Source organism: Balaenoptera acutorostrata, chromosome 3, assembly GCF_949987535.1.
Source record: "Balaenoptera acutorostrata chromosome 3, mBalAcu1.1, whole genome shotgun sequence".
NCBI lineage: Eukaryota > Metazoa > Chordata > Mammalia > Artiodactyla > Balaenopteridae > Balaenoptera > Balaenoptera acutorostrata.
The window spans coordinates 54,604,352-54,631,533 of record NC_080066.1 but is presented as its reverse complement, the minus strand read 5'-3'; the positions used below and the strand labels follow the sequence as shown (position 1 = coordinate 54,631,533).

Genomic DNA, 27,182 nt, shown 5'->3' with positions numbered 1-27,182 from the left:
CTTTTCTTCTTCTTAGAGAATACCCAAGTAATCATGAGCAGAATGCTGGTTGAAACTTGGATGTTAAAGGTCTTCTGGTGAGGTCTCAGACAGAAATGTGGGACAGGTTATTGGAAAGTGGAGGAAAGATACTGCTTGTTATGAACTGGCAAAACACTTGACTACATTGTGATCCAGTGTTTTGTGGAAGGTAGACCTTGTGAACAATGAAATTGGTTATTTAGTTGAGAAGATTTCTAAGGAAAGTGCTGGAGGAGTGGCTTGGTTCCTCTTGACAGCTTAATAGTAAAATGTGAAAGGCAAGAGATAAATTAAAGAAGGAATTGTTAAGCCAAAACAAAAAATGAAAAAAAAAAAAAACAGAACTTAAAGATTTGGAAAATTCTTATACTCATATTGCAAAAAAAGAGGAAGTTTCTTCAGGAGAGAACACCAAATAAAAAGGTTACCCATGGTGTTATTGGCCATCTCAACAGAAGGCTGGAAGAAAGACCCCAAAGGCAATTCAGAGACCATCAGGGCTGCCAGTCCCACCCCAGGTGCAGAGTGCACAGGCCCAGGGGGCCAGATGGCCTCCACTTGGTCTTCAAAGGGCAGGGCTGCCACCCAGCAGAGCCCTGGGTGCCACGCCTTGCAGGGCAATGGGCATGAGGCTGCTGCCTCAGAGCATTGAACCAAGGAGAATTATTCTCAAGCCTTAAGATCTAATGGAACTTGCCCTGCTAGGTTTTGGACTTGCTTGGGACTTGTCATTCCTTATTTCCTTCCATGTTCTCCCTTTTGGAACGGGAATGTCTATCCTATACCCATCCCACCATTGTATTTTGGAAGCAAATAACTTGTTTCACAAGTTCACAGCTGGAGAAGAATTTTGCCTCAGGATGAATTCAGTCTAGATGATATTTAGATGAGACTTTTGACCTTAGATGTTAGAGTTGATGCTTGGAATGAGTTAAGACTTTGGGGATACTGGGATGAAATGAATGTATTTTGCATGTGAGAAGGACATAAATTTTGTGGGGCCAGTGGTAGAACACTATGGACTGAATTATGTCCCCCCAAAATTCATATTTTGAAACCCTAATCTCTAATGTTACTGTATTTGAACATAGAGCCTTTGTAATTAAAGTTAATTGAAGTCATAAAGGTAGAACCCTCATCTGATAGGATTGATGCCTTTATAAACAAAGGAAGAGAGAAATCTCTCTCTGTCTCCACATGCATGCAACGAAGAAAGGCCATGTGAGAACACAGCGAGGAGGCAGCCCTCTGTAAGCCAGGACAAGAGTCCGCACCAGAAATTGAATCTGCTAACATCTTGATCTTGGACTTTCCAGCCTCCAGAACTGTGAGAAAATAAATTTTGATTGTTTAAGCCAATCAGTCTATGGTATTTTGTTATGGTAGCCCAAGCAGACCAACACAAGTGCTAATACTTCTCTTTGGTATTTCTTTCTCTCTTCTGTTTCTTTGCTGAGACTCTATTTTTTCACTTGTTTCAAGCATGTTTGTAATTGGTTGTTGCAACATTTTATGGTGGCTGCTTCAAAAATTCTTTTTTTAAAAGGATTTTTAAAAAGTAATTTTTTAAAAGGTAATTCTGACATCTCTGTCATATTTTCTTTGGCATCTATTGATTTTTTAAAAATTCAGTTTGATCTTCCTGGTTGTTGTTAGGACACGTTTTTTTATTGGACATTTTGTGTATTATGTTATGACAATCTGGATTTTATTGAAACCTTCTGTTTTAGCTAGATTTTTAAAACCACTGCTCTGGCAGGGAAAGGTGCAGCATGGCCTCATTACCGCCAAGTGGGCTTCCCTTCAGTCTCCACTGACACAGGGGTGACTGGGCTCTTGCTCCTGCTGGGTGGACACAGGACTCCAAGCTATATACAGGTCTTCACTGACACCATGGGGGGTAGAGTGGCCTTGGGGTGGCAGGAGTCTGAGCCTCCACTAAGCTTCCTGTGATGCAGCCCCAGCAAGGAGCAGGAGGATATGCTCCTGCTGATTAGGGTGGGAGTCCAGGCTCCCCACTTGGCCTCTAGCCCACTATGGAGAATTGTCATCATTGCTGCCCAGCAAGGATGAAAGCCCTACTCCCTCGTGTTGGAGCTTCTCTGATACCTGCTGAGTGTGAAAGCCTAGGCTCTCCACTCTCTTTGCTGGCCTGGGGTGGGGTAGGGCAACATCTTTTCTGTGGTATTTGACTGGAGTCGAGTGATATTTTCTGTCTTTATAGGCTGACCCTTTCCTGATCCTTTGGGTAGAGAGAGCAGGCTTCTGTTGTTGTTACTGTTTTTAGTCTGTGCCCATTGGCATTTCCAGGTTGCCACCTTCTTTAGTTCTAAGTCTGGAATGTAAAGGATAAGAAGAAAACTAAAGAACTCACTACTGTGCCATCCCTTGGGTCCCAAGACCTGTCTGCCTTACTCTCTGTACCTTTCAGATTCTTCCCACATTAATTGTATATGTAATATCCAGGGTTTCCAGTTGTACTTAGTAGGATGAGTAGGAGAAAACACATCTTCATTCTCCTGGAAGCAAAAGTCCCCCTAGATGTGTTTTTACTATTATTTACACTTTCTGGAGTTTGCTGAGCCTCTCGAATCTCTAAATTTATATCTTTCACCAAATTTGAGGCATTTTTACCATCATTACTTCTAACAAATTTTCTTTCTCATCCTCTCTTTTTCCTCTGGAGCTCTAATTGTAGGTATTGTAATTTTTGATGTTAATACCTCAGATCCCTAGGGGTCTGTTTACTTTTTTAAAAACTTGTTTTCACTTCTATTCTTTATATTGGATAATTTCTATTGCTCTGCCTTCAGCATTTCCACTCTTCTGTCATTTCTGATCTGCTGTTAAGCTCACACAGTAAATGCTTTTTATTCAGTGTATTTGACAGGTTTAGAATTTGTATTTGGTTCTTTTAAATAGTTTCAATGCCTCTGCTCAGATTTACTCTTAGTTTTTTCATTACAACAATTTTTCATCACAAAACATTACATTTTTTCCTTTACACCCTAAAGCATAGCCATGATAGCTGCTTTAAAATCCTTCTATGCGAAATCGAACATCTCAATCTTCTTGGTGTCATTCTGCATTGATTGTATTTTCTGTTGAACAAAGGTCATGTTTTCCTGTTTCTTTTACATTTAACAAACAGTTTTGAATTGTTTCCTGGACATTTCAGTCAGTGTTATATCGCAGGGACTCTGGATTCTGTCAAATTTAGAGCATGTGTGTGTGTGTGTGTGTGTGTGTGTGTGTTTGTGTGTGTGTGTGTGTGTGTGTCTTGGTGAGGGTGAGGGGTGGTTGCCAGATAACTTGACTGAGCTCCAACTCCAGACACTGTCCTTCCTGTGGTACCACCTGAAATGTCTGGAGGGTCTTGTACTTAGTTGGGCTGGTAGGATTATGCTCCATATGTGTAATTCAGCCTTGAGTTAGGTATCTGGTTAGAGTTTGCATACATTTGTTTACATCAATGTGGGGCTCCCTCTCCATGGCTCTTTCCTTTCCAGGATTTTATACCTCACTTTCCAGCTGTGCTGCTCTGATAGCTCCAGACACTTCCTTTTGGTTCTTCAAGCCAATAAGTCTGAGGGATCCCTCTGAACCACAGCTGCCTCATGGCTCTGACTCACAGCTTTTTAAGAGAAAAGCCATTCCCTGCGTCCAAGTGCCAGCTCCTCTCCGGAGCCCTCCTGCTCTTGTTCACTCTCCAGTGCCTTCAGGGAGTTATTTTTCATGTGGTGTCCAGAGTTAATAGTTGTTACCTACTAACAGCAACTCTGCCATTACTGGCAGGGAACTTCCTTCGATTCTGAGGGTTTCCTTTTATATTGCTTCTATAATTCCAAAGGGATTTGGGAGATTAGGAGAAATAAGTATGTGTGATGAACCAAAAATTAAGTTGGATGGGAATAATTCATTTTTTTCAAACTATGATCTTCAAACGCCATGGAGAGATAAAACATACATTTATTTGGGGGAAGTAGTATAATGGAAAGGGACTCTCACTAGGATTTATTTAAACCACTTACTGCCATCGGATAGCTGTGCACATCAGTAGCTGGGACAAAGCCTTCAAAAGATCCCTAGGGCACCTCACTTGGGAATCACTGATTCATGTCTCTAAAAGGAAAATGAGTTATATAACTTAAAATTATGCTACTCTTTGTACCTGAAAATTATGCTCTTCATTTGATCAAAGGTAAAAACACTAAAAGTCAAAGATTGTTATTTTTTCATCATTAGTTAAATAAATTCAAGTCAATGTGATATTCGGATTTAATGGCAATGGTGTGCAGGGCAGGAACACAAAGCAATTTTTGGTGAAAAAAAGTATGTGAGCTTTTAACCCTTCTTCATATCATCTCATATTCAATGACTCACCAGCTGCAGTTGTATCATTTATCATATTCAAAGCTAAAATATGCATCTGATAGGATCTTTTCCTTTCAACATTCAACCAAACAAAACAAGATCAATTTATATATATATATATATATATATATATATATATATAAATTTATTTATTTCTTGAACTCCATAGAGAGACAAAACCAATATAACCATTTCTTCAACTCTACTGAGTTATTGAACTCTCATGCCAAATTTCTTTTTATCTGCCTGATATTTGAAGACTGGTTTGAAATAGATGAGATCACTTATTTACATTTGCTCTTATTATCATTACTATGATATACAAGGCAGTTTAATAGGTTTTCCTCATATATCATGTTTGCATACAATTGATCAAGAGCTAGAAAACTGCATAAACTTCACCTTTCCTCAGCTTGTATGGTTTCAGCTCAGGACTTAATAGGTTTAAGAGAAGAAATGCTATTCAATGAAGTGTTTTTCTTACTTGTCTTTCATCTTTTGGATTTACTAAAAATAGCTGCTTGGCCAAGTAGTTCACTTCTACCATCAACATCGGAGCCTGCAGGGGCTAAATGTGATAGTATAATGAGTTTCAAATTACCCAATCCAACAGTTCTCTGTTATTAGGAGACAAAGCAATGCAAACCGTCGTCATTATTCTAACGAGCCACATGCTCTGGCTTCTCTAATGCAGAGCTGGATTAACAGACATTTCTGTTATTGCTATATCTTCTCTCAAGAATTCAAACAGTTGTTGAAATTAGCCCTGGCTTATAGAGGGATACTTCCCAGTACATAAGGAAATTCCTTAAATATAACGGTATGGCTTACATTTAGAAGCAAATGCTTAAACAAATCAAGAGCATTTAGAAAAGAAAAAAAAAATTTTGTTCATTTTATTTGTGAAATGGTGCCTTAAGTATTAGATTAAATCATGAGAAAACATCTGGATTCATGAAAATATATTCTATATTAGACATGGACCCTGTTTCGGTGGATCTCCAGTAGAGAGAATTTCAGACCGTCGGGGGTAAATGTCATGGGGGTGAGCTGTCAGCGCATTCAGACATGTGGGATTACAACTCCGCTGCTGCCTTGGTCATGCCCAATACGGAGCGACTCAGCTCACCTGTCAGTGGTCTAGAGCGCAGGTTTCGGAGTGCCTGATGTGAGGTCTTAGAAATACATTGAAGTTTTGTCTGTGTTGTGCGTTAGTTAACCTTGATTACTATCTAACAGCTATGTCGGGTGTGCTCTGCACTCAGCACTCTGCTAGGTGCAGTGAGAAAAAGAAGCATGACCGGTGCTCAAGGAGCAGATGATGGACACGTTAGATAATCAGGTTAAAACCCTTGTGAAACTGAAGGCCATTTGGGGAACCTCCTCATGAGGGTCATATTTTGAACTGAGCCTGGAAGGATTTGGATAGAAGAAGGCATAATGGAAATAGGACAAAGCACAAATGACAGGTGATCAGTTAGTGGAGGACACCCTTTGGGGAAGTGACAGGACAGTGTTACAACCCAGATAGGAAGGGCCTTAAATCCCAAAGTGTAAAAGTAGTAGGCAGAACAATGATGTTGTGGAGTAAGGGGAGGATGTGCTGAAATCACTATTTTGGAAGTGAAACCAAGCTCTTGGAATGCCATGAAGCAGTAGAAGTGATGAGAGCTGAGAGCAGGGTGGTGGCCGGTGTGACAAGTGGATTTTGAGATGGACTCTGGGCGCGTGTGTAAGAGTCAAAGATGGCATCATGATTTTAAGACCAGGTGACTTGGAAAATACTATTTTCTATTAGAAATTGGAAGTAATTGGAAGGAGCTGCTGATTTGAGTGTATAAAAAGCTAATCAGTTTATGAAAGGGTAAGAAAGTATGTGGAGGGATTTCCTCCTCATACTCCCGGCCTTTTACCTGCCTCTCACTCTTCTTCACAAAGGAAGCAGCTTTTCTGCTGGGAGGGTGACAGTCCTTTGTCCTTCTTTCCTGATTTGGTCCCATTTAAGTCTATAGACACAGAGAGCATGGTCTCTTGACTCTCCCTCAGACCAGCCAGGACAGTGACCCCAAGTAATTTTACAAGGACCTGACTGTGGGGTGGTGATGGGCCATGTGACTAGCAAATCTCAGGCTTCCAGTGTCGCTTCCTGGGTAACAGGGCAGCAGTGTTATCTGTTCATCTCCATCTGCAGAGAGCTGCACTCACTTCCCAGTTGATTCTGGGCGAGGAAAGTGGCCTGGCAAAGCCCCACTGATCTAATTGTTACCTGCTTAATTGAAAGCAGGGATATTGGTTGTGCAATAGGCCATTAGAAATAATGTAACCACAGACATTTATATTTTACAAATTTTCTAATTTAGATTATGGAATCGATGTGTCAGGTATTGACTTGGTTTTCAGCTCAAGAGACTGAGACTCGGGAACGTTGAGGATGGGCAGGTCACGCAGGTGATGGGTGGTGAGGTCACCTGGGGCAGGTACTCTGCCCGTTTCCACCTCCAGTTTTAGAAGAGGGAGGAAGGCTGAGGACATGGGTGTCAGAGAACTCAAATCCTGTACGTTTTGCAAATCGCCAAAATTCCAATTACATCCTAACCTGCATTTCTTCTAATGCCAAAGGCAGTGAATGCACAGAGTAAAAGAGGTTTCCTCACTGGTTCCTGGCACTTCCTGGGTGTCCACGCAGCCTGTCAGATAAGACTAACCAGTGGTCCTCACATACTGGGTTTGCTTTTGACAGACATTTAGAAAGTGAATTCATGTAGAAAAATCTTCTCATAAGACTGGATTTGACACCAAGCAAAACGTCTTTCCAACTTAGGGCTATGTTTCTTATAGCTACTATTTATTTATAACTGTGTGTCAGGCATGTGCTAAATACTTGACATTCATGAATACACTTTACCCTTCAGCACCGCTATGTTGTTTCCCTCAGTCTGCAGATGAGGAAGTAGAGCTTTGAGCGTAAAGAGGTTGTCGAAGATCATCCCGTAGTGAAGGTCAGACATGTTTCTCTCGTAGTTAGGCAAAAACTCATCGCTTCTGAAAGGCCTTGGACATAAGGGGTTGATGTGCCATCGTGGCCTTTTATTCAGGATTTGCAGTGCCAGGAGAGGACAGACGGGCGGTGTCAACCCAGGGACAGAGCTGCTCTGAAAGCAGTGATGAATCCCCAGGTTAGCTGTGGATGAAAATGTCTCAAATCTTCTTGCCTGGCTCCGCTGATGTGTGGTTGGAGGAAGGCAAGCATTATGTTTCTGGAGCTCTAAATCATGACAGATGATGGCAGCATGGCAAAGGATGGCCTCGTTGACTGTCGTCCCCAGATAAGAGATGGGCTGCCACACCTCTGACACACAGAGAAGAATTTAGTGTTGCTAAATGCCCAAGCAGAAAGGCACACGAGTGCCTCATTTATTCCCATCCTTAATTTGATGGCGAGAGCAGAACTCACGGTGTTGAACTGACATGCCAGAGGCCGCGCTGCCTCTCGTTGCTGCTGTGATTAATGCCATTAACATCATCAATATCAATAGGCCATTTAATATTTACAGTTTGAAAAACAAGAGGATATGAATTATTAATATACATTGTAGGTGGCATTCATACATCGCTCTGTGATTTCAAGTAACTTTTATCTAGTTATAATTATTATGTTATTGGGTCCTTATTGTATTATAAGTATTATAATCCACCCCCACCCCACCCCCCACCAACAATGGAGAAAGAGGCTTGGAGGACTGGTGCCCAGCGAGCCTGCAGGTAACAGAGCCAACCTCTCCCCAGCCACTGATCCCTGCAGGACAGACACGCTTCCCTGGTCAGTGCGCTTCTTAGCCCCAGAGCTCAAGGACAGCCACCCCCAGTCCCAGTGAGGAGAGTGATGCCCAGCCTGCAGTCAGGACCGTGTCCCCAGCAGTCCAGTCTGCATGCCCACCTCTGTGCCTCCACCACCCCACAGGTCCCACCTGCATCCCCGCATTCTCAGTCGACGTCCCTCCAGGCCACCCGAGGGGACACCTGCCCCACTCTCCCAAATGCCTCATTCGTCCCGAATGTCCTCCCTCTTCAGTGTGTTGCCAACTCTTTGCCCTCTTTCCCCTCTTACTTGAGGATGCTGGGCACTGAGTAGGTAGCTCCATGGGGGAGGGGGAGTGGGGGAGGGGAAGCATTAGTTTTCTGTGCTCTGTACTCTCTTTACATACATGTCTGTGCTCCCAGTCTTTCCTGACTCTCAGAACTGCCCTGGTCACTGAGACCTATTGCCCCAAGGTTTGAGCTTCTTTTTCTTTTTGAGCTTCGGGATTCACATTTCCCAACCCATTCACATCTTCCAGGGGTCATGGGGACCCCCTTAACTCTTTTGGCCAGGGGACAGACTCACAACCCACGTGTGGATTGGGACTGGAGTGGGGGTTGTTAGTGGGACATTGGCAGCCCTCCTCACTGCAAATGTAGCTGGGAAGGGGGAGGCCATCTTCACAGTGCAGCAGCTCTGCCTGCTATGAGACAGAGGAGCTGGGGGAAGATGCAGGACAGTGGCACAGGACAACAGGAGCACAAGCTGCCTGAGCCAGTCTGGGGACTGCCAGGAGATGCTGCCTCATTACCGTGTACCATCCACTCCATACTCACAGCCCCAGCTAGAATCCAGTGTGGCCACTCTTCTCAAGTCCATGTCTCAGTGCCACGGCCCTTCAATATTCAGGGTCCTGTAGCATCTAAATAATAGGAAGATAGAAATTTCATGTCTTTCATGGGGAACTCAGGGCACCATCCAAGACTCAGCATATGCCTGGTGGTGTCTGTGACCAGACACTTAGAAAGCAGCTTGCCAGGGTGGAGCACATCGTCAGGCCTCACCTCCCTCATCCCCAGCCATGTTCCCCCAGTAGAGAAGGGAAATTACTGCAGAATGCACTGTGTTGGGGAGCTCCAGTGCTGTCCATGTGAAATCAACATTTCTGTAATACCTGAAACTTGGAAATGGAAGGTCATGCTAATTTAAAAAAAACATGACAAGAGCACTCAACCTCCACCTGCTGTGTAAGTCAAGTGTAGCATCCATGGTATTCCACTGACTGCTGTAGCTGGTCTACTGTATTTACGTCCTTCTGTTTCATGTCTTACTAATATGCAGATGAACATTGGAATCATGTCACTAATTCTCAGGGTTCTGCCCACCCCCTCACCGAGCAGCCTTCTGTTAAGTTGGGATCCCATATGGCTTTGCTCAGAGACAGGATACACTGGTTATTGGAACCATATTGAGTAACACACATCTGGAGGGAGAATGTCTAGCAAAAGAAAGAAAGTGATACAACTTCACTGAAAGATATTTCAACCTAGAAGACTACTTTATGTTGCTCTCAGCTCATACATTAGCAGTCAGAAATGCTCTGTGACTGGGAATGCCTGGGGTGCCCATACTACCCATGGTGGCCCCTCAGACATTCCCTGGCCAGAGCAAACGCTGAGGCTGGACTGGCCTTTGTGGTTCCTATTATGATTGCAAGGCATTCTCAGCAACAACCACCAGGGAACTTTGAAAAAACAAGGCTTATTACTCAAAGTTCTCAGAAGGTACACAACATGCCCAGGGCCACACAGCACAGTCATGGGTAAGGGAGAGAGAAAGAGCGCAGACCCAGGACTCTACCCTTATTGGGGTCCAGGGTGGGGTGCTTAGGGTTTCACCAGTTCAATCTTCATTGGCAAATTTAAAATATAAGAACAGGAATTAGGCACTCTAACTGGGGAGAAGTGGGGTCATCAAATGACCAGTTATCTAGGTCACCTTGGGCTTTCTAGAAGGGGAACTGCATGGGTGGACTTGCCCTTTATCTAGTAGTGTAGCTGGGAATATGCCTATATGAGGTGGATGCCTTTTAAATAGTTGCCTCGGCAATGGAAAGCTTAATGCCAGGCACTTACATTACAATCAAAAAGGCTTACTGTCAGGCACTTTCACTCCAAAGACCTAAATACACATCAAGTCTGTGATAAAAGACTCAATACCATAAGATGTCATGTCTCCCCAATCTGTAATCTATAGATCCAATTCATGTCCAACATAAATTTCATCAGAGTATTTTTGGGAAAGCCTGATGAGTGGATTCTAACATGTATATGGATGAGCAGAGGACCAAGAACAGCCAGAGCCCCGTGGAGAAGAAAAGGGGGCACCTCGCCCCTCCAGCTGTTCTTGTCTAGAATTCTAAAGTCTGCGTAGTTAAGACAGGGGAGATTGAAATTGGGGTAGAAAAAAGGAGCAGAACAGAGAATTCCGCAAGAGAGAACCCATGCCTGATGGAGATCTTACTTGTCAGAACAGGCCCTGCAAGTACCTGGGTGGGAGGGACGGCTTAATGATTTCGGTGGCAGCACCGAAAACCACAAGGAGAAGATCTGATTGGATGCTTATGTAGGAAAATATATACAGAAGTCAACTCTCTGTGATCAAGGCCCTAATGGTTAAAGATGGAACATTCCAGCTTTGATACTACATGTGTAACATCAGGAAGGCCTCCGAAATAAGATGCAGAAAGACTAAAAGGTTGATAAATTTGACTAACTTAACATACCATTTATCAAAAAATTTTTAAAAAAATGAACAAAGTGAGAAAGCCACAAACTTGAAGAAGACATTTGCAACACATGGAGCAAAAAAGTATGTATATCAGAATATATAAAGAAACCATGAATCAAATGGGTAAAAAACACAAAACAGATTTCACAAAGAAAACATACGCAAGGCAAAAAAAAGCCCCTTTGTTTAGCGATGTCTGCCCAGAAGGTAAAACCGCAAAGCAAACAATGCAATGATTATCCTAAAGTTCAGAATACAACCTGTGGGGAGAAAGTGAGCCTTTGGTGAGTCGTGGGCGGAGGGCCTAGAAGGTTCTGACGTTTTCCACTGTGTTAAGCTCAGTGTTTGCTACATACATGCTTGTTTTATTATTTGCCAAGTGTTAGTATGCTCTTTTGCACATAAAGCAAGAATAAGGAAGTGATGTGCACTAGCAAAGAAACTCCCACACTTAGTGGGAACACTGCTCATTACTAACGTGACCTCTTCTGGCTCCTTCTGTGGAGACCACGCGTGTAGTCCTGCTTGCCTGCCCCAGCGATGGCCACACCAGTAGCCCATTCACAGTGCCGGGCACCAGCCCTGCCTGGTGGAGTCCCGGAGCCTGCTGTCCTGCTTAGGGATGCCTTCCCTGCCAGCCCATCCCATCTCCTGAGACGTCTGCAGAGGCCTCCCTGTGAGGGTGCATGGGTTCTGTCGCATCTGGAGTTGGCGTCAGGCTGTGAGCCAAGCACGCAGCCTTGTCCAGAAGGCATTGGGTGCTGTGTGTGGCCGCTGGGAAGATGCACAAGTTTGTACTACAGAGCGGGTGTGCGGGTTTACCTTCAGGGGCCTCAAGAGCCATGGGGAACACTTGAGCTCCCCTGTTCCTTAAAGCCAACTGCTCCTCTGGAAGTGCTCTTGCTGAGGTGAACAGATGCCACGAGACCCTGAGGCCACTTCTCGGCTGTCCTCTGAAGCCTGGGACACAAGCCCCTGGGAAGCACACTCCCTATGTCCTCCCACTGCAGTGGCCACTGCGCCAGTGGCTCTGCAGCTCCCTCCTCACCTTCCCAACCTCTAGGCCCTGCAGTGCCCTCCCCTCCACCAACATTCACTCTGCAGGTGACCCTGTCACCAGCCCCTGCTTCAAGTGACATCTGTGTGCCAATGCCTCAAGAAGTCACATCCTCACCAGGGACCACTCCCATGAACTCCTGACTTGTGTGGCCCACTGTCTGCTTAGCATCCCGAGGAGACCTCTCATAGGCCTCTCAACTCTGAAATGTCAGCACCTGAATGCTGCTCTTTCCTCAGAAGCTGGGTTGTTCCAGAATCTTTGCCATCCTAGAGTGCAAATGACGTGTCCAGATGCCTGGTTTGGTCACCCTCTTCCTCTCACAGCTCACATCTGATTTGTTAGCTGATTGGATGACCCTTTCCTTTAAAATGTATCCCTATTTTCTCCTCTTTTTACCACTTCCAGCCACTATCATCTTTCACCTGAATTACTTTAATATTGCCCTAAGCACTCTCCTGTTTCTGTTCTTTCCCCCGCTGCATTCTAGTCTCCTATCTCACCCAGATGGGTCCTTTTACAGCATGAACTAGACTACGTCACTTACTTGCTTATCCCCGCCCCCGTCTTCCTGGCTAGCTCAGAGTAAAAGGCAAAGGCCTTAAATAGCCTTGAGGCAACATTTATCTCGTCTTTTCCTCTGCCCTCTGCTGTCTACCCCATCCAGCCACACTGCCCACCTGCCTTCTCCTCAGGCATTGTAGGCACACTCTTGCCCCAGGACATGTACACCTGCAGTGCCCTTTTCTGGGATACATGTCCTTCTGACAACCATGTGGCAGGCTCCTGCACAGCCCTTGGGTCTCTAAAGTTATGCCTTCCCAGATTACCTTATTTAAAATAGCACCTCTTTCCTCTTCATAGCTTATATTTCTCCATAGCACTTACTACCACCTCACATGTAACATGTCTTATGTATATTTGTCTCCCTCCTCTGGGAGAGAGTCTTCTGTCTGTTTAACAGTCCATCTACCTGTTCCGGTTTTCTACTGCCATGACAAATTATCACAAACTTAGCAATTTAATTGAAGCAACACATTTATTAAGTAACCTTATTGTAGTGATCATTTTGCAATATGTATCAATACACGTATAAAATCATGATGTTGTACACTTTAAACTTATACAATGATACATGTTAATTATATCTCAATAATCAAAAACTTGTATTATCTTACAGTTCTGTAGGTCAGAATACAATGGATTTGCCTGGTGTTTCAGCTCTGGGTCTCCCATGGCCAGGATCATGGTGTCAGCAGGGCTGCTTTCCCTTCTGGAGGCTCTGGGGGCAAATCCACATCCAGCCTCTCTCAGGCTGTTGGCAGGATTCAGTTCCATGGGTTGTAGGTTGAGGTCCCTGTTTCCTGCTGGCTGTCACCTGAGGGAGTCATTCTTGCCTTCTATGGGCTGCCCACATGCCTTGGCTCATGACCCCTTCCTCCACCTTCAAAACCAGCAATGGCAGTTGATTCCTTTCTTTCTGCTTCAAATCTCTCTGAGCTGGGTCTCTCTGACTGGCCCCAGCTGGAGAAAGTTCTCTGTTTTTAAGGGCTCAAGTGATTATACAGGGTCCACTGGGATCATCTAGGATAATCTCCTGATTTTAAGCCCATAGCTTTAATTCCATTTTGCACAGTGCCTTTTGCTGTGTAAGGTAACAGTCACAGGTGTGACACCAGGGGTAAAGTTTCTGCCTTCTGCACCACCCTCCCACCAGGACAGCATGGACAACAGGGCAACAAGTGCCTTCTGAAAAGAGAGACCTTTATAGTAGCTGATGTGGTCAGATGCTGCTCCAAGTTGTTAGAATCAAAAACAAACAGAGGGAATTCCCTGGTGGCATGGTGGTTAAGGATCTGCCTGCCAATGCAGGGGACACGGGTTCAGTCCCTGGTCCGGGAAGATCCCACATGCCGCAGAAGCCTGCATACTAAAGCCCACGCTCTGCAACAAGAGAAGCCACCGCAATGAGAAGCCTGCGCACCGCAACGAAGAGTAGCCCCCCTCGCCGCAACTAGAGAAAGCCCACGCGCAGCAACGAAGACCCAACGCAACCAAAAATAAATAAGTAATTAATTAATTTAAAAAAAAAACAAAAACAGAGACCAGACTTGAAAATTCCCTGAGCAGACAACCAGTTTAGTCCTACAAACAAAGCTTAATTTAGCTTATTTTGTAAGGCTAACTTGACCTGGGTCATTTCTTCCTTATGCTTCTGAGAATCATAAGCAAAACTTAAACTGTTTCCCAAGGTTGATATGAGGTAAATACTGACCATTTCCCTATCATTTAAGAAAATTCTAATACTGTAACCAACACTGTGAAGAATAAACAAACCATCACCACTTTCCCACTATACAAGATGCTTTATAACAGTGTACCCCTGAGCCTCAATCCATGTTTTGGTTTGAGTGCTGCTGGTTTCCAAACTGTCTTTTTGGTGTGTATTCATTGCTTCTTAGGTGATTCATTGTTCTTACTTTGACTGTTTATGAACTGTTGACAAGGCACTCTATGCATTACATCCTTACAGAGCTCTTGTAATGACAACAGGAGCCCTAAGAAGCAGGCGCTGTTATCACCCCATTCTCAGAAGGAAGAACTGAGGCACAGAGCATGGGATTTTCCCAAGACCATGGAGCTGGGAGAGCCCCAGGCCCTGTGGTCTCAGGCCCGTGTGACAGTGCACCCTGAAGAGAAGATACCCCATAGGAAGCACTGGGCCTGGCTTCTGAGCACTCTGCCCTTTAGAAATGAGAAGGGCCTGAACCGTGTTGCTGTCTGCCCTGGTCTGACTGCCTTTACTTTCTTTAGGTCATTTAACTTTGACTTTCCAATCATCTCTCTTACTACTTTTATAAACATCTTTGGTTGTGCCACGCTGCAAATGATTCCATGTTTACACCACCTTTTTTCTCCCCCATACAGATGCATATCCTAATTCCGAAGTTGTCTATGTCTGGACCAACGGCACAACCAAGTCGGTGGTGGTGGCAGAAGATGGCTCCAGGCTGAACCAATACCACCTGATGGGGCAGACAGTGGGCACAGAGAACATCAGCACAAGCACAGGTAAGCCTCGCTCCCCATTCAGGGTCGCACACCCTGGGAGAGCCCAGGACTCTCCTTAGCCACCCGGGCCTGTCGTTCTGTGCTGGCCACAAGAAGCCTTCCACATCGGGTCCCCTCCCTCCAGCCGCACATGGAGGCATCAGCTGTGGCATCCTGGCATTAAGGGTCATGAGAGGCATTAATCCGAGGTGCATTTGCCTCTGTGTGAGCAGCCCTGGTGACCGCAGGCCCTGCCCGGAGGCCTCATGGACCTACTTATATAACATAGTCCTGCCCAAACACTGAGACACGAGGGCAACAGCCTCTGCAGGAAAGGTAGAGAGCTTCCTGTAAATACTCTCATTTACCTGTTCTACTATCTCCCCACTTTGAACATTTCGGAGGTTTTCCTGGGGTTGAATTTGGGAAAGCACAACCGGGCAGCATAGAAATAGCTGAGGCCTTAGCAGGTGCTGTCACACCCACAGGCACAGGGCTGGCTTGAGCCCGCAGGGCAGCACAAGCTGGGCTTCACCTGACACAAAGTGGACAGGGTGTCCAAAGGGACACAATGCGTTCCCTTCTTGCACCTGCAAGGGGTGTCCTCAGACACCTCCTGGCCACAGGAGGCCCAGCCCTAGAGGTCACGGTCACGAGGTTGGCTGTGAGCAGAGGAGGGTCCTGCAGGGTTTCTCATGGCAGGAGAAATGTGGAACAGGGATGGAGTAAGTCCTTGCAGCATGCTTGCAGCATGAGTTCTAAACCTCACATGTTACCCTGGTCAGCGTCACTCTGTCAGCCTCACCACCCCTTGGAGCTGGCTGGAAGCACGGGGATGTGCAGTGCATGCCTCCTCTCACACAGGTGCTCAGTGCCCGTCCACTGGTGTGGGCTGGCATCCTGGGGAAAGGGCCTGGCAGGGCTGGGAGGAGGCTGTTGTGCCATGTGGTTACCATGTTAAAGGCAAGGGAAGAGGAAGCAGACCTGATTTTATGGGAACAAGTGAAAAGGTGGCACGGCAGAGGTTTGGGGTGAAGAATTGCAATGCTAATGGAGGGTGCTACCGTTGGGAGTCGTTTCATGTCCTTCTTTAAAAATTTATAAATGGGTTTCTGCTCCTATTTGCATTCCAAAAAAATGGTCTTTTTTTGAACGTTATCTTCTATTGCTCTCCTCAACTCAAAAATAGAATGAAAAGAACCACCACAACAAAAGAATTATAAGTAGGAGAGTAACTTCAAATCCTAATGCAAAGAAACAGAATGGCATTTTCCCTCTTCTCAAGCATTGAGAGGCAATATCGGATCATGATAAAGATGTCTTTGCTACTAAACATATCTTGCCCCCCTTCTCTCTGTCCCTGTCTCCTGCTAGGCCTGAGCCTATTCCCCTCCTCTCACCTGCTCTCATCTGCCTCGGGCTGTGGGGAGGGCGTGGTGCATCTTGGCCCTGAGGGAATTTTGGTCTCCTCTTCTGTAAGAGGGTAGAGTTTGCCACATATGATCTTAACTCATGCTGTGAGAAAAGGCACGTAGGGACACATCCACAGCTGGCCTTGCTGAGCACTGGGCTTTGAATCCAACAGCAAGCGTCCGAGCTATGTAATCAGTCTCAAACGTCTCAACATTCTGCCCATGCAGCCAGCCGACCACCCTCGAACAGATGGCCCCCGGGGGTCTACCTTAGCAGAGACCCCAGGCCCTTCCCCCCACATTCACAGTTCCACCAGGCTCCCTGGCCACACCATCTACTTCTTGCAATTCAGCTGAAGAACTCTTGTCCTCAGATCAACTCAGCTCTGCCTCCACTTCTAAAAGCATCCTTCCCATCTCCCCAGGGAGATGCAAATTCACACAGCAAAGGAGACTCTGTCTAACACACCCTCCCACCGCAGCTGCCTTGGCTCCTTACCAGTTCACCATCAGGGCAGCATCGTTCTCCACAATGAAGGGGAGGTCTGCACTCGCCTCCCACACAGCCAGGCAGATCCAGAGAAGGCACTGGGGCATCGCCAAGGAAATGCCCTCACTTTCCCTGTGGACCAGCGGAAGCTCAGAGCGGCCAGCACCCGTGGCCTCCTGAGGCTGTTGCTCCTCACTCCCAAGCGGGGTGAGGGGGCACAGAGCCTGTGGGGAAGTGGTAGCCCCCCACTCCTTCCAGCCCTCCCTGGCTGGGAAATGAGGAGAAAACCCTCCTCCCACGACAGGGCTCTGTGATGTCCTGAGTTATATCTGGAGAGGCTAAATCCTGAAATCCTGATGGCAGTAGCAGTGAGGGGGGCAGGTGGAGAGTGGCACAGATTGTGACCAGGGATTAGGAAAACACACAAATCTGATTTTCCCCAGCAAAGCATCCACCAGCAGAGGCTCTTCAGAGGCTGGGGGTCAAAAGACTTACTTATAAAATGACTGTTAAGAAATCCATGCATCCTTCAGCCTCTCCTTCACCCAAACAATACAAATAAATGCTTGTCCAAAGGGAGGGTGGAGAGAAGGGAGGCTCCCGGGCTCTGACCAGGGGCAGGAACCACAGGGCAAGACTGTAGGGTTTCATTTAGGTGGCTGACTGCACTAATTTGCTCATTTGCAGGTGAATACACAATCATGACGGCTCATTTCCATCTGAAGAGGAAGATCGGGTACTTTGTCATCCAGACCTATCTCCCCTGCATAATGACTGTGATCTTGTCACAAGTGTCCTTTTGGCTGAACCGAGAATCAGTCCCAGCCAGGACAGTGTTTGGTGAGTGTCCCCAAGCCAGGCCTGCAGACTGTGTTCTGTGACTGCCTCTAACCATCCCAAAGACAGCAGCCTCAAAGTCCCTAGTGCTGCCTGTCTATTCTGTGACCTGGAAAACAAATGGACCAATTAGTTATGAATTCAGTGTTAAAGACTAGATTTAGGGCTGCTCTCTGAACCAGGGTTCAGAGCAATTCGATCACTGTTTCCCTTTTGAAGTTTCACTGGTAGCCTTTTTTTTTTTTTTTTGAGGTTTGAAATTGCCAGCAATCTGTCTTATGTGGGATTTTGCTACGGTATTTTCACAAGTCTCATAAAGTACTGTTTTCTATGTTATCAGGCAGTTTTCTTTGAAATGTGCATGCCACTTTAAAATTAACTCCCAAGTGGCAGTCAATATGTTACATATGATATGATAGTAATAGATTAAATGTATATAAAATATAATATATATTACCTTATGTATATATAAATATAATATATATGAGATATACATATGTCTGTATGATACATGTATATATGTATACATATATATGATAAGAATTTAGAACATTATCTGACATCCCTGAGACATAAATCAAGTTTAGCAAGATCTAGCTCAGGAGGTACCTTAGCACAGCAGACATGGTTGAGTGTTTGACTTTTACGTTGAAGCTCATTTCATCAAAATCAATTTAGAAGTAATTTTGTGGGTCAGTTGTAATGGATGCTCACATCTTTCTAAACTGTAAAGGACTATTCTCGCCTCAGCTTTTCCTATTGCACTGTCCCTTCCAAAGAAGGAAAGGGTGCCCTGCGTTTCCCGCCAACGCTCCTGTTGGTGGAGGAAGCTGGGGGGGCTCGGGATTTCCAGTGAGGGCCCAGGATTGCTCCTGTCCGACCATCTCTCTACCTCGAGCCACATACCCAGCTTCACCTGCCTCACCTGATTTAGCTTCAGGAAGGTGTGGAGGTTGGTTTGTGGCCAGGCAGTGCTCCCCCAGCTCTTTAGGGGAGCATTAGTAGGAGGGCAAGGAAAAAAATTTAGTTTGGAGAATGCCCTATGTTCCAGTCTGCTTCCTCTTAGAGATTCTCAAAGCACATTAGGATGTTAAAGGACTCAAGGAGACACAAGAAGCCTGTTCAAGGTCACACACAGAACACTTCTCTCCAGCACAATGATTAACTGGATTTCTAAGAAAAATCAAAGATGACTACTGATTTCTCATTCAGCGTTAATTCCATGCACAATACCATGTTCAGTGAGGGTATATAAATACCTCTGAAGGATGACACTGAATGAAGACTAAGCTGCTATGACCACCCGCAACATGACACTCTTTTGGTGCTCTTTCCTGAGGCTGCCCTAACAAAGTACCACACATTGAGGGCTTAAGCAATAGAAATTAACTGTCTCACAGTTCTGGAGACTACAAGTCCAAAATCAGCAGAGTTCGTTTCTTCTGAGGGCTGTGAGGGAAGGCTCTGTTTCTGGCCTCTCTCCCAGTTTCTGGTACTTCCTTGGCTTGTGGCAGCATAATTCCAGTCTTCACGTGCTGTTCTCCCTGTGTGTGTGTGTGTGTGTGAGAGAGAGAGATACCAGTCATATTGGATTAAGGCCTACCCTAATGACCTCATTTTAACTTGATTACTTCTGTAAAGACCATATTTCCAAGTAAGGTCTGGAAAGTAAATCTGAGGTTCTGGAGATTAGGAATTCAACCTATGCATTTGGGGGGGTGCACAGTTCCACTCATAACAGGTGTGTTGCACCCCCACCCGATACACGTATGTGCACCTTTTTGCAAACAAAACTGTAGTAAGAAGAAAGACACAGCATGTGGAAACTACATGGGCGGTAAGGGTTCAGCAGACCTGGGTCCCAGTACAGGTTCTCATTTGCCAGCTGGCAAATTTGGGTACATTACTATTTTTAAATCTTTAAGCTCCTCACTTGCAAAATGGGGATAATGACACCCATCCAGAATGTAGCTTAGATCAGAGTCTGGCCCTTAGTAGACGCCCGTTAGAGGCTCATCGTCCCCTTCTGAGGATCCAGACTTCCTTTATGGTCACTGCAAATTTCCCCAGAAGACAAGACAGATGGCTACAGGCATCTTGCATGGCAGCACTGAGGTGGCCCAGATCCTTCTTAGAGGCAGTGAAGTGCCAAGACCCAGATTCAGATGTGGTGCTTCTGTTGTACTCCGGTCTTCGGAGTCTGCAGGCTGCGTTAGTCCATGTGAAAGCAAGCCTGTCTCATCAGCTTTCTGGAGCCCAAGACTTGTAAGATGCACAGTGAGTCTTTGTGAAGCACATTGTGAGAGCGGTGGGAACGTTCTTGCCCTTCTCAGCTGGACTTGCCTTGGGGCCACTAAGATGCCCCACTCCTCTGACCCATCCTTGTTGAGCACCAGCTCTCTGCAAGGTCAGGTCAGGACAACGGGGACACAGTTAGGGTATGTGTATAAATCAGACCCAAATCTCTGCCCACCTCGATTTATGTTCTAGAAGAAGGAGACGATTGACAAGGTAAATAAACTAAGCAGTGTTTTAAATGCTATGAATGTGTTGTGCTGTGAAAATCGTAGAGGGAGAGGGAGACCTGGGCTGGGGATTAAAGTGATAGTTCCTTTCTTTCTTTGTCATATTCAGGGGTGTTATACTGGGGTCTAGTGCTGGTGCTGATCCTTGTTCCCATTGTCCCCACCCCTGTCATTGACAACCACAGGGGTGACGACGGTGCTGACCATGACGACCCTCAGCATCAGTGCCCGGAACTCTCTGCCCAAAGTGGCTTATGCGACAGCCATGGACTGGTTCATAGCCGTGTGCTACGCTTTTGTGTTCTCTGCGCTGATCGAGTTTGCCACTGTCAACTATTTCACAAAGAGAGGCTGGGCCTGGGACGGCAAAAAAGCCTTGGAAGCAGCCAAGATCAAGGTACTGACTTCATTTTCCTCCGTACTCCAGAGAAAATGTGCCTGATTTTATGTCCAAATATAAGACCAGGTGTTTCTTTTCCCTACATCCCTCCCCCTGAAAAATGATTTCTTCCCTTATACTCAAGGTCCTTACAAAGTCTTATAACAGGTCTTGTTTTACCTTTGTTTTGAATCACCAGCTTCATTCAAGGGAAAGGTCTGATGTCAGGCCTATTTTGCTAAAGTACCTACTGTCTGTTCAGGGACTATTTATCCAGTTTTGAATGGTACAGTCAATTCTTCTGCTCACTCTTGCCACTTCACCATGCAGCGTGTCTTCTGCAAGGTGGCTTGAAGGTCATGAAGGGAGCATTCGAATTATTGGGAGTGACACAACAGGCAAACATACCTAATTCCACTGACTAGATGATTTGTCTTGCTTAAACGATGCACGTGAGTTATTGTGGGAAGCATTTCTCTATTCAAAGCAATTAAGTGCTGAGTATTTAGAGGGAGGTCGGTACCTGAATCTAAAAAATATTTGAAGAAAAAAGGTTGCACAACATTCCAACCTGAACCAGGTCCTTGGGGAAAAGAAAATAATATACATGGAATAGAAAATAAATAGCACATGGTAAAGTGCTAATTATGCCACATTTAAAACAAACAAGTCCTTTGCTCTGAGAGAGGAACAGGCTGGAGTTATCAGGGTGGACTTGAAAGTGAAACTTCATCTGTCCTTTGGAAATCATCATGAAGGGAGTCTAGAAGGCCCTACGGGAGACTGTGCCCCAAACCCGTGATGACACCAGGATACTCTGCTGCTGCTGAGGGCACTCAGTTGTGCGCATCCACGGCCCCACACCTGCTTTTTGCATTCAATGCTGTTGTTCCTTTCTTGTGAAAAGTCAGAAGTTCTCACTTGACCTGGCCTATCGGATTCTTCCCACCTCCAAGCGCCATGAGTCCACTCCCATTCCTGGGTTTCAGTCATGGAAGAAAAACCCACTTCCAGGCGTAGCTCACCCGGAGGGAGGAAAGTCTAGTGGGACCCATTCCAGGCCCCTCAGGGAAGAAGGGAAGGGGGGAGATGCCTGGGAAGGGCCTTGACAAACAGGAATCTCACGAGGGGGTGTGTTTTGGGGAATGATGGGGGACAGGAGTGAGCTGACCACAGCAGGCAATTGGTGGGGAGCTGAGAAAACATGGCAGAGGCAGGGCGTCTTCAGACTGTGGGAATTCTGGACTGAAGTGTCCCAACAGACAGAACCATGGAGGATGTTTGTTGGGGGACATGGAGTCTGGGGAGAGGGGCTTCCCGACCCCAAACACTGTGTTGCCAGGAAGTAAATGTTTGCTACGGGCCTGGAAACGGCCTCCCTGAGCCTGAGCGGGGCAACCGCCTGGGAGGTGCTGCAGGAATTGAGGCCATCAGGCTGGTGTCTGTGAGTCTAGGAGGAAGATGGAACCCGGAGGCAATGGAGAGTCCTTGAAGGTTGTCGAATGGGCTGTCATCATCGTCAGCCACCTCGCTTGCTCACACTCAGCCTCACTGTCCTTATTACTCGTCACAGACCTGAATGCAGACCTGGAGGGAGAGGAGGGCATGGAGGTAACTGACTCATCTAATCCCAGATTAGCACTGATCTTCTAGAAGACTAGGTGTTGTCCCCCAAGGCTATGGTGCTGGGGATCCCATCCCTTAGGCCAGTGGAGGCATCAGGGCATCTGCAGGTATCCCGGCAGGCAAGTCATACTGTTACACACGGTGGTGAGCGTGAATAAGTAAGTATAGCGTTACTGGCTTTTACTTAGAAGTGGAGAAAATTTGAACACCGGACTGTGTTCACCATCGTTACCTGTTGGGGTCTTCAGAGTTGGGGGTGCAAGGTGGTTTTTAGGGGTGAACACCTGTGAAAGGACACAGGAAGAAGTTGAAGTTGACCATGTAGGGAGCTGTCTGCCCTCAGCTGGGCAGCAAGTTGTCCCGGAAGGAGGACAGAGGCCCGTCTCTGGACCACTGTGGCCATCCTGAGTCCTGTTTGAAACACCCACTTCCGAGACCCATCATTCTCTCCTCCAGTGTCTGCTCTGTCCTGGTTACACCCAGAGACGAAGGTCGTGCAAACCATTGAGGTAGCTAGTCCATCATGCTGATGGGCTTCTTCTGGCAGCCCAACAGGTGTGTGTGCATGGCACCACGGGGGCTGCACAGAACCGTACCATTTCTGAGGAGTGGCCCACAGGCCCTGCTCTGCTCTGACGCTGTGGTCACCCTCACTGGCCCCGGGGTCGTTGTGCTCCCTGCATCTGGGTACATATGCACTCCTATTCCACCTCACTTTTCACTGCTTCTTCTTGATCCTTCTCCATGCACTTCCCCTCTGCTTTTCATCTTTCACATATTTTTTTTTAACATCCTTATTGGAGTATAATTGCTTTACAATGGTGTGTTGGTTTCTGCTTTATAACAAAGTGAATCAGTTATACATATTCATGTATCCCCATATCTCTTCCCTCTTGTGTCTCGCTCCCTCCCACCCTCCCTATCCCACCCCACTAGGTGGTCACAAAGCACCGAGCTGATCTCCCTGTGCTATGTGGCTGCTTCACACTAGCTATCTATTTTACAGTTGGTAGTGTATATATGGCCATGCCACTCTCTCACTTTATCGCAGCTTACCCTTCCCCCTCCCCGTATCCTCAAGTCCATTCTCCAGTAGGTCTGCGCCTTTATTCCTGTCTTGCCCCTAGGTTTTTCATGACCATTTTCCTTTATTTAGATTCCATATATATGTGTTAGCATATGGTACTTGTTTTTCTCTTTCTGACTTACTTCACTCTGTATGACAGACTCTAGGTCCATCCACCTCACAACAAATAACTCAATTTCATTTCTTTTTATAGCAGAGTAATATTCCATTGTATATATGTGCCACATCTTCTTTATCCATTCATCTGTTAATTGACACTTAGGTTGCTTCCATGTCCTGGCTATTGTAAATAGAGCTGCAATGAACATTGTGGTACATGACTCTTTTTGAATTATGGTTTTCTCAGGGTATATGCCCAGTAGTGGGATTGCTGGGTCATATGGTAGTTCTAGTTTTACTTTTTTAAGGAACCTGCATACTGTTCTCCATAGTGGCTGTATCAGTTTACATTCCCACCAACAGTGCAAGAGGGTTCCCTTTTCTCCACACCCTCTCCAGCATTTACTGTTTGTAGATTTTTTGATGATGGCCATTCTGACCAGTGTGAGATGATATCTCATTGTAGTTTTGATTTGCAGTTCTCTAATGATTAATGATGTTGAGTATTCTTTCATGTGTTTGTTGAAAATCTGTATATCTTCTTTGCAGAACTGTCTATTTAGGTCTTCTGCCTATTTTTGGATTGGGTTGTTTGTTTTTTTGATATTGAGTATAGTCATTTTCACAATGTTGATTCTTCCAATCCAAGAACATGGTATATCTCTCCATCTGTTTGTATCATCTTAAATTTCTTTCATCAATGTCTTATAGTTTTTTTGCATACAGGTCTTTTTTCTCCTTAGGAAGGTTTATTCCTAGGTATTTTATTCTTTTTTGTTGCAATGGTAAACAGGATTGTTTTCTTAATTTCTCTTTCAGATTTTTCATCATTAGTGTATAAGAATACAAGAGATTTCTGTGCATTAATTTTGTATCCTGCTACTTTACCAAATTCATTGATTAGGTCTAGGAGTTTTCTGGTAGCATCTTTAGGATTCTCTATGTATAGTATCATGTCATCTGCAAACAGTGACAGCTTTACTTATTCTTTTCCGATTTGGATTCCTTTTATTTCTTTGTCTTCTCTGATTGCTGTGGCTAAAACTTCCAAAACTATGTTGAATAATAGTGGTGAGAGTGGAAAACCTGGTCTTGTTCCTGCTCTTAGTGGAAATGGTTTCAGTTCTTCACCTTTAAGGACGATGTTGGCTGTGGGTTTGTCATATATGGCCTTTATTATGTTGAGGTAAGTTCCCTCTATGCTTATGTTCTGGAAGGTTTTTATCATAAATAGGTGTTGAATTTTGTCAAAAGCTTTCTCTGCATCTATTGAGATGATCATATGGTTTTTCTCCTTCAATTTGTTAACATGGTGTATCACATTGATTGATTTGTGAATATTGAAGAATCCTTGCATTCCTGTGATAAACCCCACTTGATCATGGTGTATGATCCTTTTAATGTGCTGTTGGATTCTGTTTGCTAGCATTTTGTTGAAGATTTTTGCATCTATGTTCATCAGTGATATTGGCCTGTAGTTTTCTTTCTTTGTGACATCTTTGTCTGGTTTTGGTATCAGGGCGATGGTGGCCTCGTAGAATGAGTTTGGGAGTGTTCGTCCCTCTGCTATATTTTGGAAGAGTTTGAGAAGGTTGGGTGTTAGCTCTTCTCTAAATGTTTGATAGAATTTGCCTGTGAAGCCATCTGGTCCTGGGCTTTTGTTTATTGGAAGATTTTTAATCACAGTTTCAATTTCAGTGCTTGTGATTGGTCTGTTCATATTTTCTATTTCTTCCTGGTTCAGTCTCGGCAGGTTTTGCATTTCTAAGAATTTGTCCATTTCTTCCAGGTTGTCCATTTTATTGGCATAGAGTTGCTTGTAGTAATCTCTCATGATCCTTTGTATTTCTGCAGTTTCAGTTGTTACTTCTCCTTTTTCATTTCTAATTCTATTGATTTGAGTCTTCTTCCTTTTTTTATTTGGTTTATCAATTTTGTTTATCTTCTCAAAGAACCAGCTTTTAGTTTTATTGATCTTTGCTATTGTCTCCTTCATTTCTTTTTCATTTATTTCTGATCTGATCTTTATGATTTCTTTCCTTCTGCTAACTTTGGGGGTTTTTTGTTCTTCTTTCTCTAATTGCTTTAGGTGTAAGGTTAGGTTGTTTATTTGAGATGTTTCTTGTTTCTTAAGGTAGGATTGTATTGCTATAAACCTCCCTCTTAGAACTGCTTTTGCTGCATCCCATAGGTTTTGGGTGGTTGTGTTTTCATTGTCATTTGTTTCTAGGTATTTTTTTATTTCCTTTTTGATTTCTTCAGTGATCTCTTGTTTATTAAGTAGTGTACTGTTTAGCATCCATGTGTTTGTACTTTTTACATATTTTTTTCCTGTAATTGATATCTCTTAGCGTCTCATAGCGTTGTGGTTGGAAAAGATACTTGATACGATTTCAATTTTCTTAAATTTACTGAGGCTTGATTTGTGACCCAATATAAGATCTATCCTGGAGAACGTTCCAAGAACACTTGAGAAGAAAGTGTATTCTGTTGTTCTGGGCTGTAATGTCCTATAAATATCAATTAAGTCCATCTTGTTTAATGTATCATTTAAAGCTTGTGTTTCCTTATTTATTTTCATTTTGGATGATCTGTCCTTTGGTGAAAGTGGGCTGTTAACTTCCCCTACTATGGTTGTGTTACTGTTGATTTCCCCTTTTATAGCTGTCAGCATTTGCCTTATGTACTGCGGTGCTCCTATGTTGCGTGCATAAATATTTACTATTGTTTTTTCTTCTTCTTGAATTGATCCCTTGATCATTATGGAGTGTCCTTCTTTGTCTCTTGTAATAGTCTTTATTTTAAAGTCTATTTTGTCTGATATGAGAATTGCTACTCCAGCTTTCTTTTGATTTCCATTTGAATGGAATATCTTTTTCCCTCCCCTCACTTTCAGTCTGTATGTGTCCCTAGGTCTGAAATGGGTCTCTTGTAGACAGGAGATATACAGGTCCTGTTTTTGCATCCATTCAGCCAGTCTGTGTCTTTTGGTGGGAGCATTTAATCCATTTACATTTAAGGTAATTATCGATATGTATGTTCCTATTACCATTTTCTTTTTTTTTTTTTTAAACATCTTTATTGAAGTATAATTGCCTTACAATGGTGTGTTAGCTTCTGCTTTATAACAAAGTGAATCAGTTATACATATGCAATATGTTCCCATTTCTCTTCCCTCTTGCATCTCCCTCCCTCCCACCCTCCCCATCCCACCCCTCTAGGTGGTCACAAAGCACCGAGCTGATCTCCCTGTGCTATGCGGCTGCTTCCCACTAGTTATCTATTTTACATTTGGTAGTGTATATATGTCCATGACACTCTCTTACCCTGTCACATCTCACCCCACCCCCTCCCCATATCCTCAAGTCCATTCTCTAGTAGGTCTGTGTCTTTATTCCCGTCTTGCCACTAGGTTCTTCATGGCCTTTTTTTTTTTTTTCCCTTAGATTCCGTATATATGTGTTAGCATACTGTATTTGTTTTTCTCTTTCTGACTTACTTCACTCTGTATGACAGACTCTAACTCCATCCACCTCATTACAAATACCTCCATTTCATTTCTTTTTATGGCTGAGTAATATTCCATTGTATATATGTGCCACATCTTCTTTATCCATTCATCTGTCGATGGACAT

General features: G+C 44.7%; 1 protein-coding gene across 2 annotated transcripts in view; it reads left to right on the top strand.

Annotated features, from left to right (window-relative positions):
* GABRA5 (gamma-aminobutyric acid type A receptor subunit alpha5) overlaps positions 1-27,182 on the top strand; it is a 103,047-nt gene that overhangs the window by 63,488 nt on the left and 12,377 nt on the right. For both annotated transcript variants that reach the window (XM_057543562.1, XM_007179122.2), the window contains exons 8-10: positions 14,970-15,113; positions 17,682-17,834; positions 20,542-20,753. In XM_057543562.1, the coding sequence (XP_057399545.1) occupies positions 14,970-15,113; positions 17,682-17,834; positions 20,542-20,753 (509 nt within the window). The remainder of the gene's footprint in view (positions 1-14,969; positions 15,114-17,681; positions 17,835-20,541; positions 20,754-27,182) is intronic.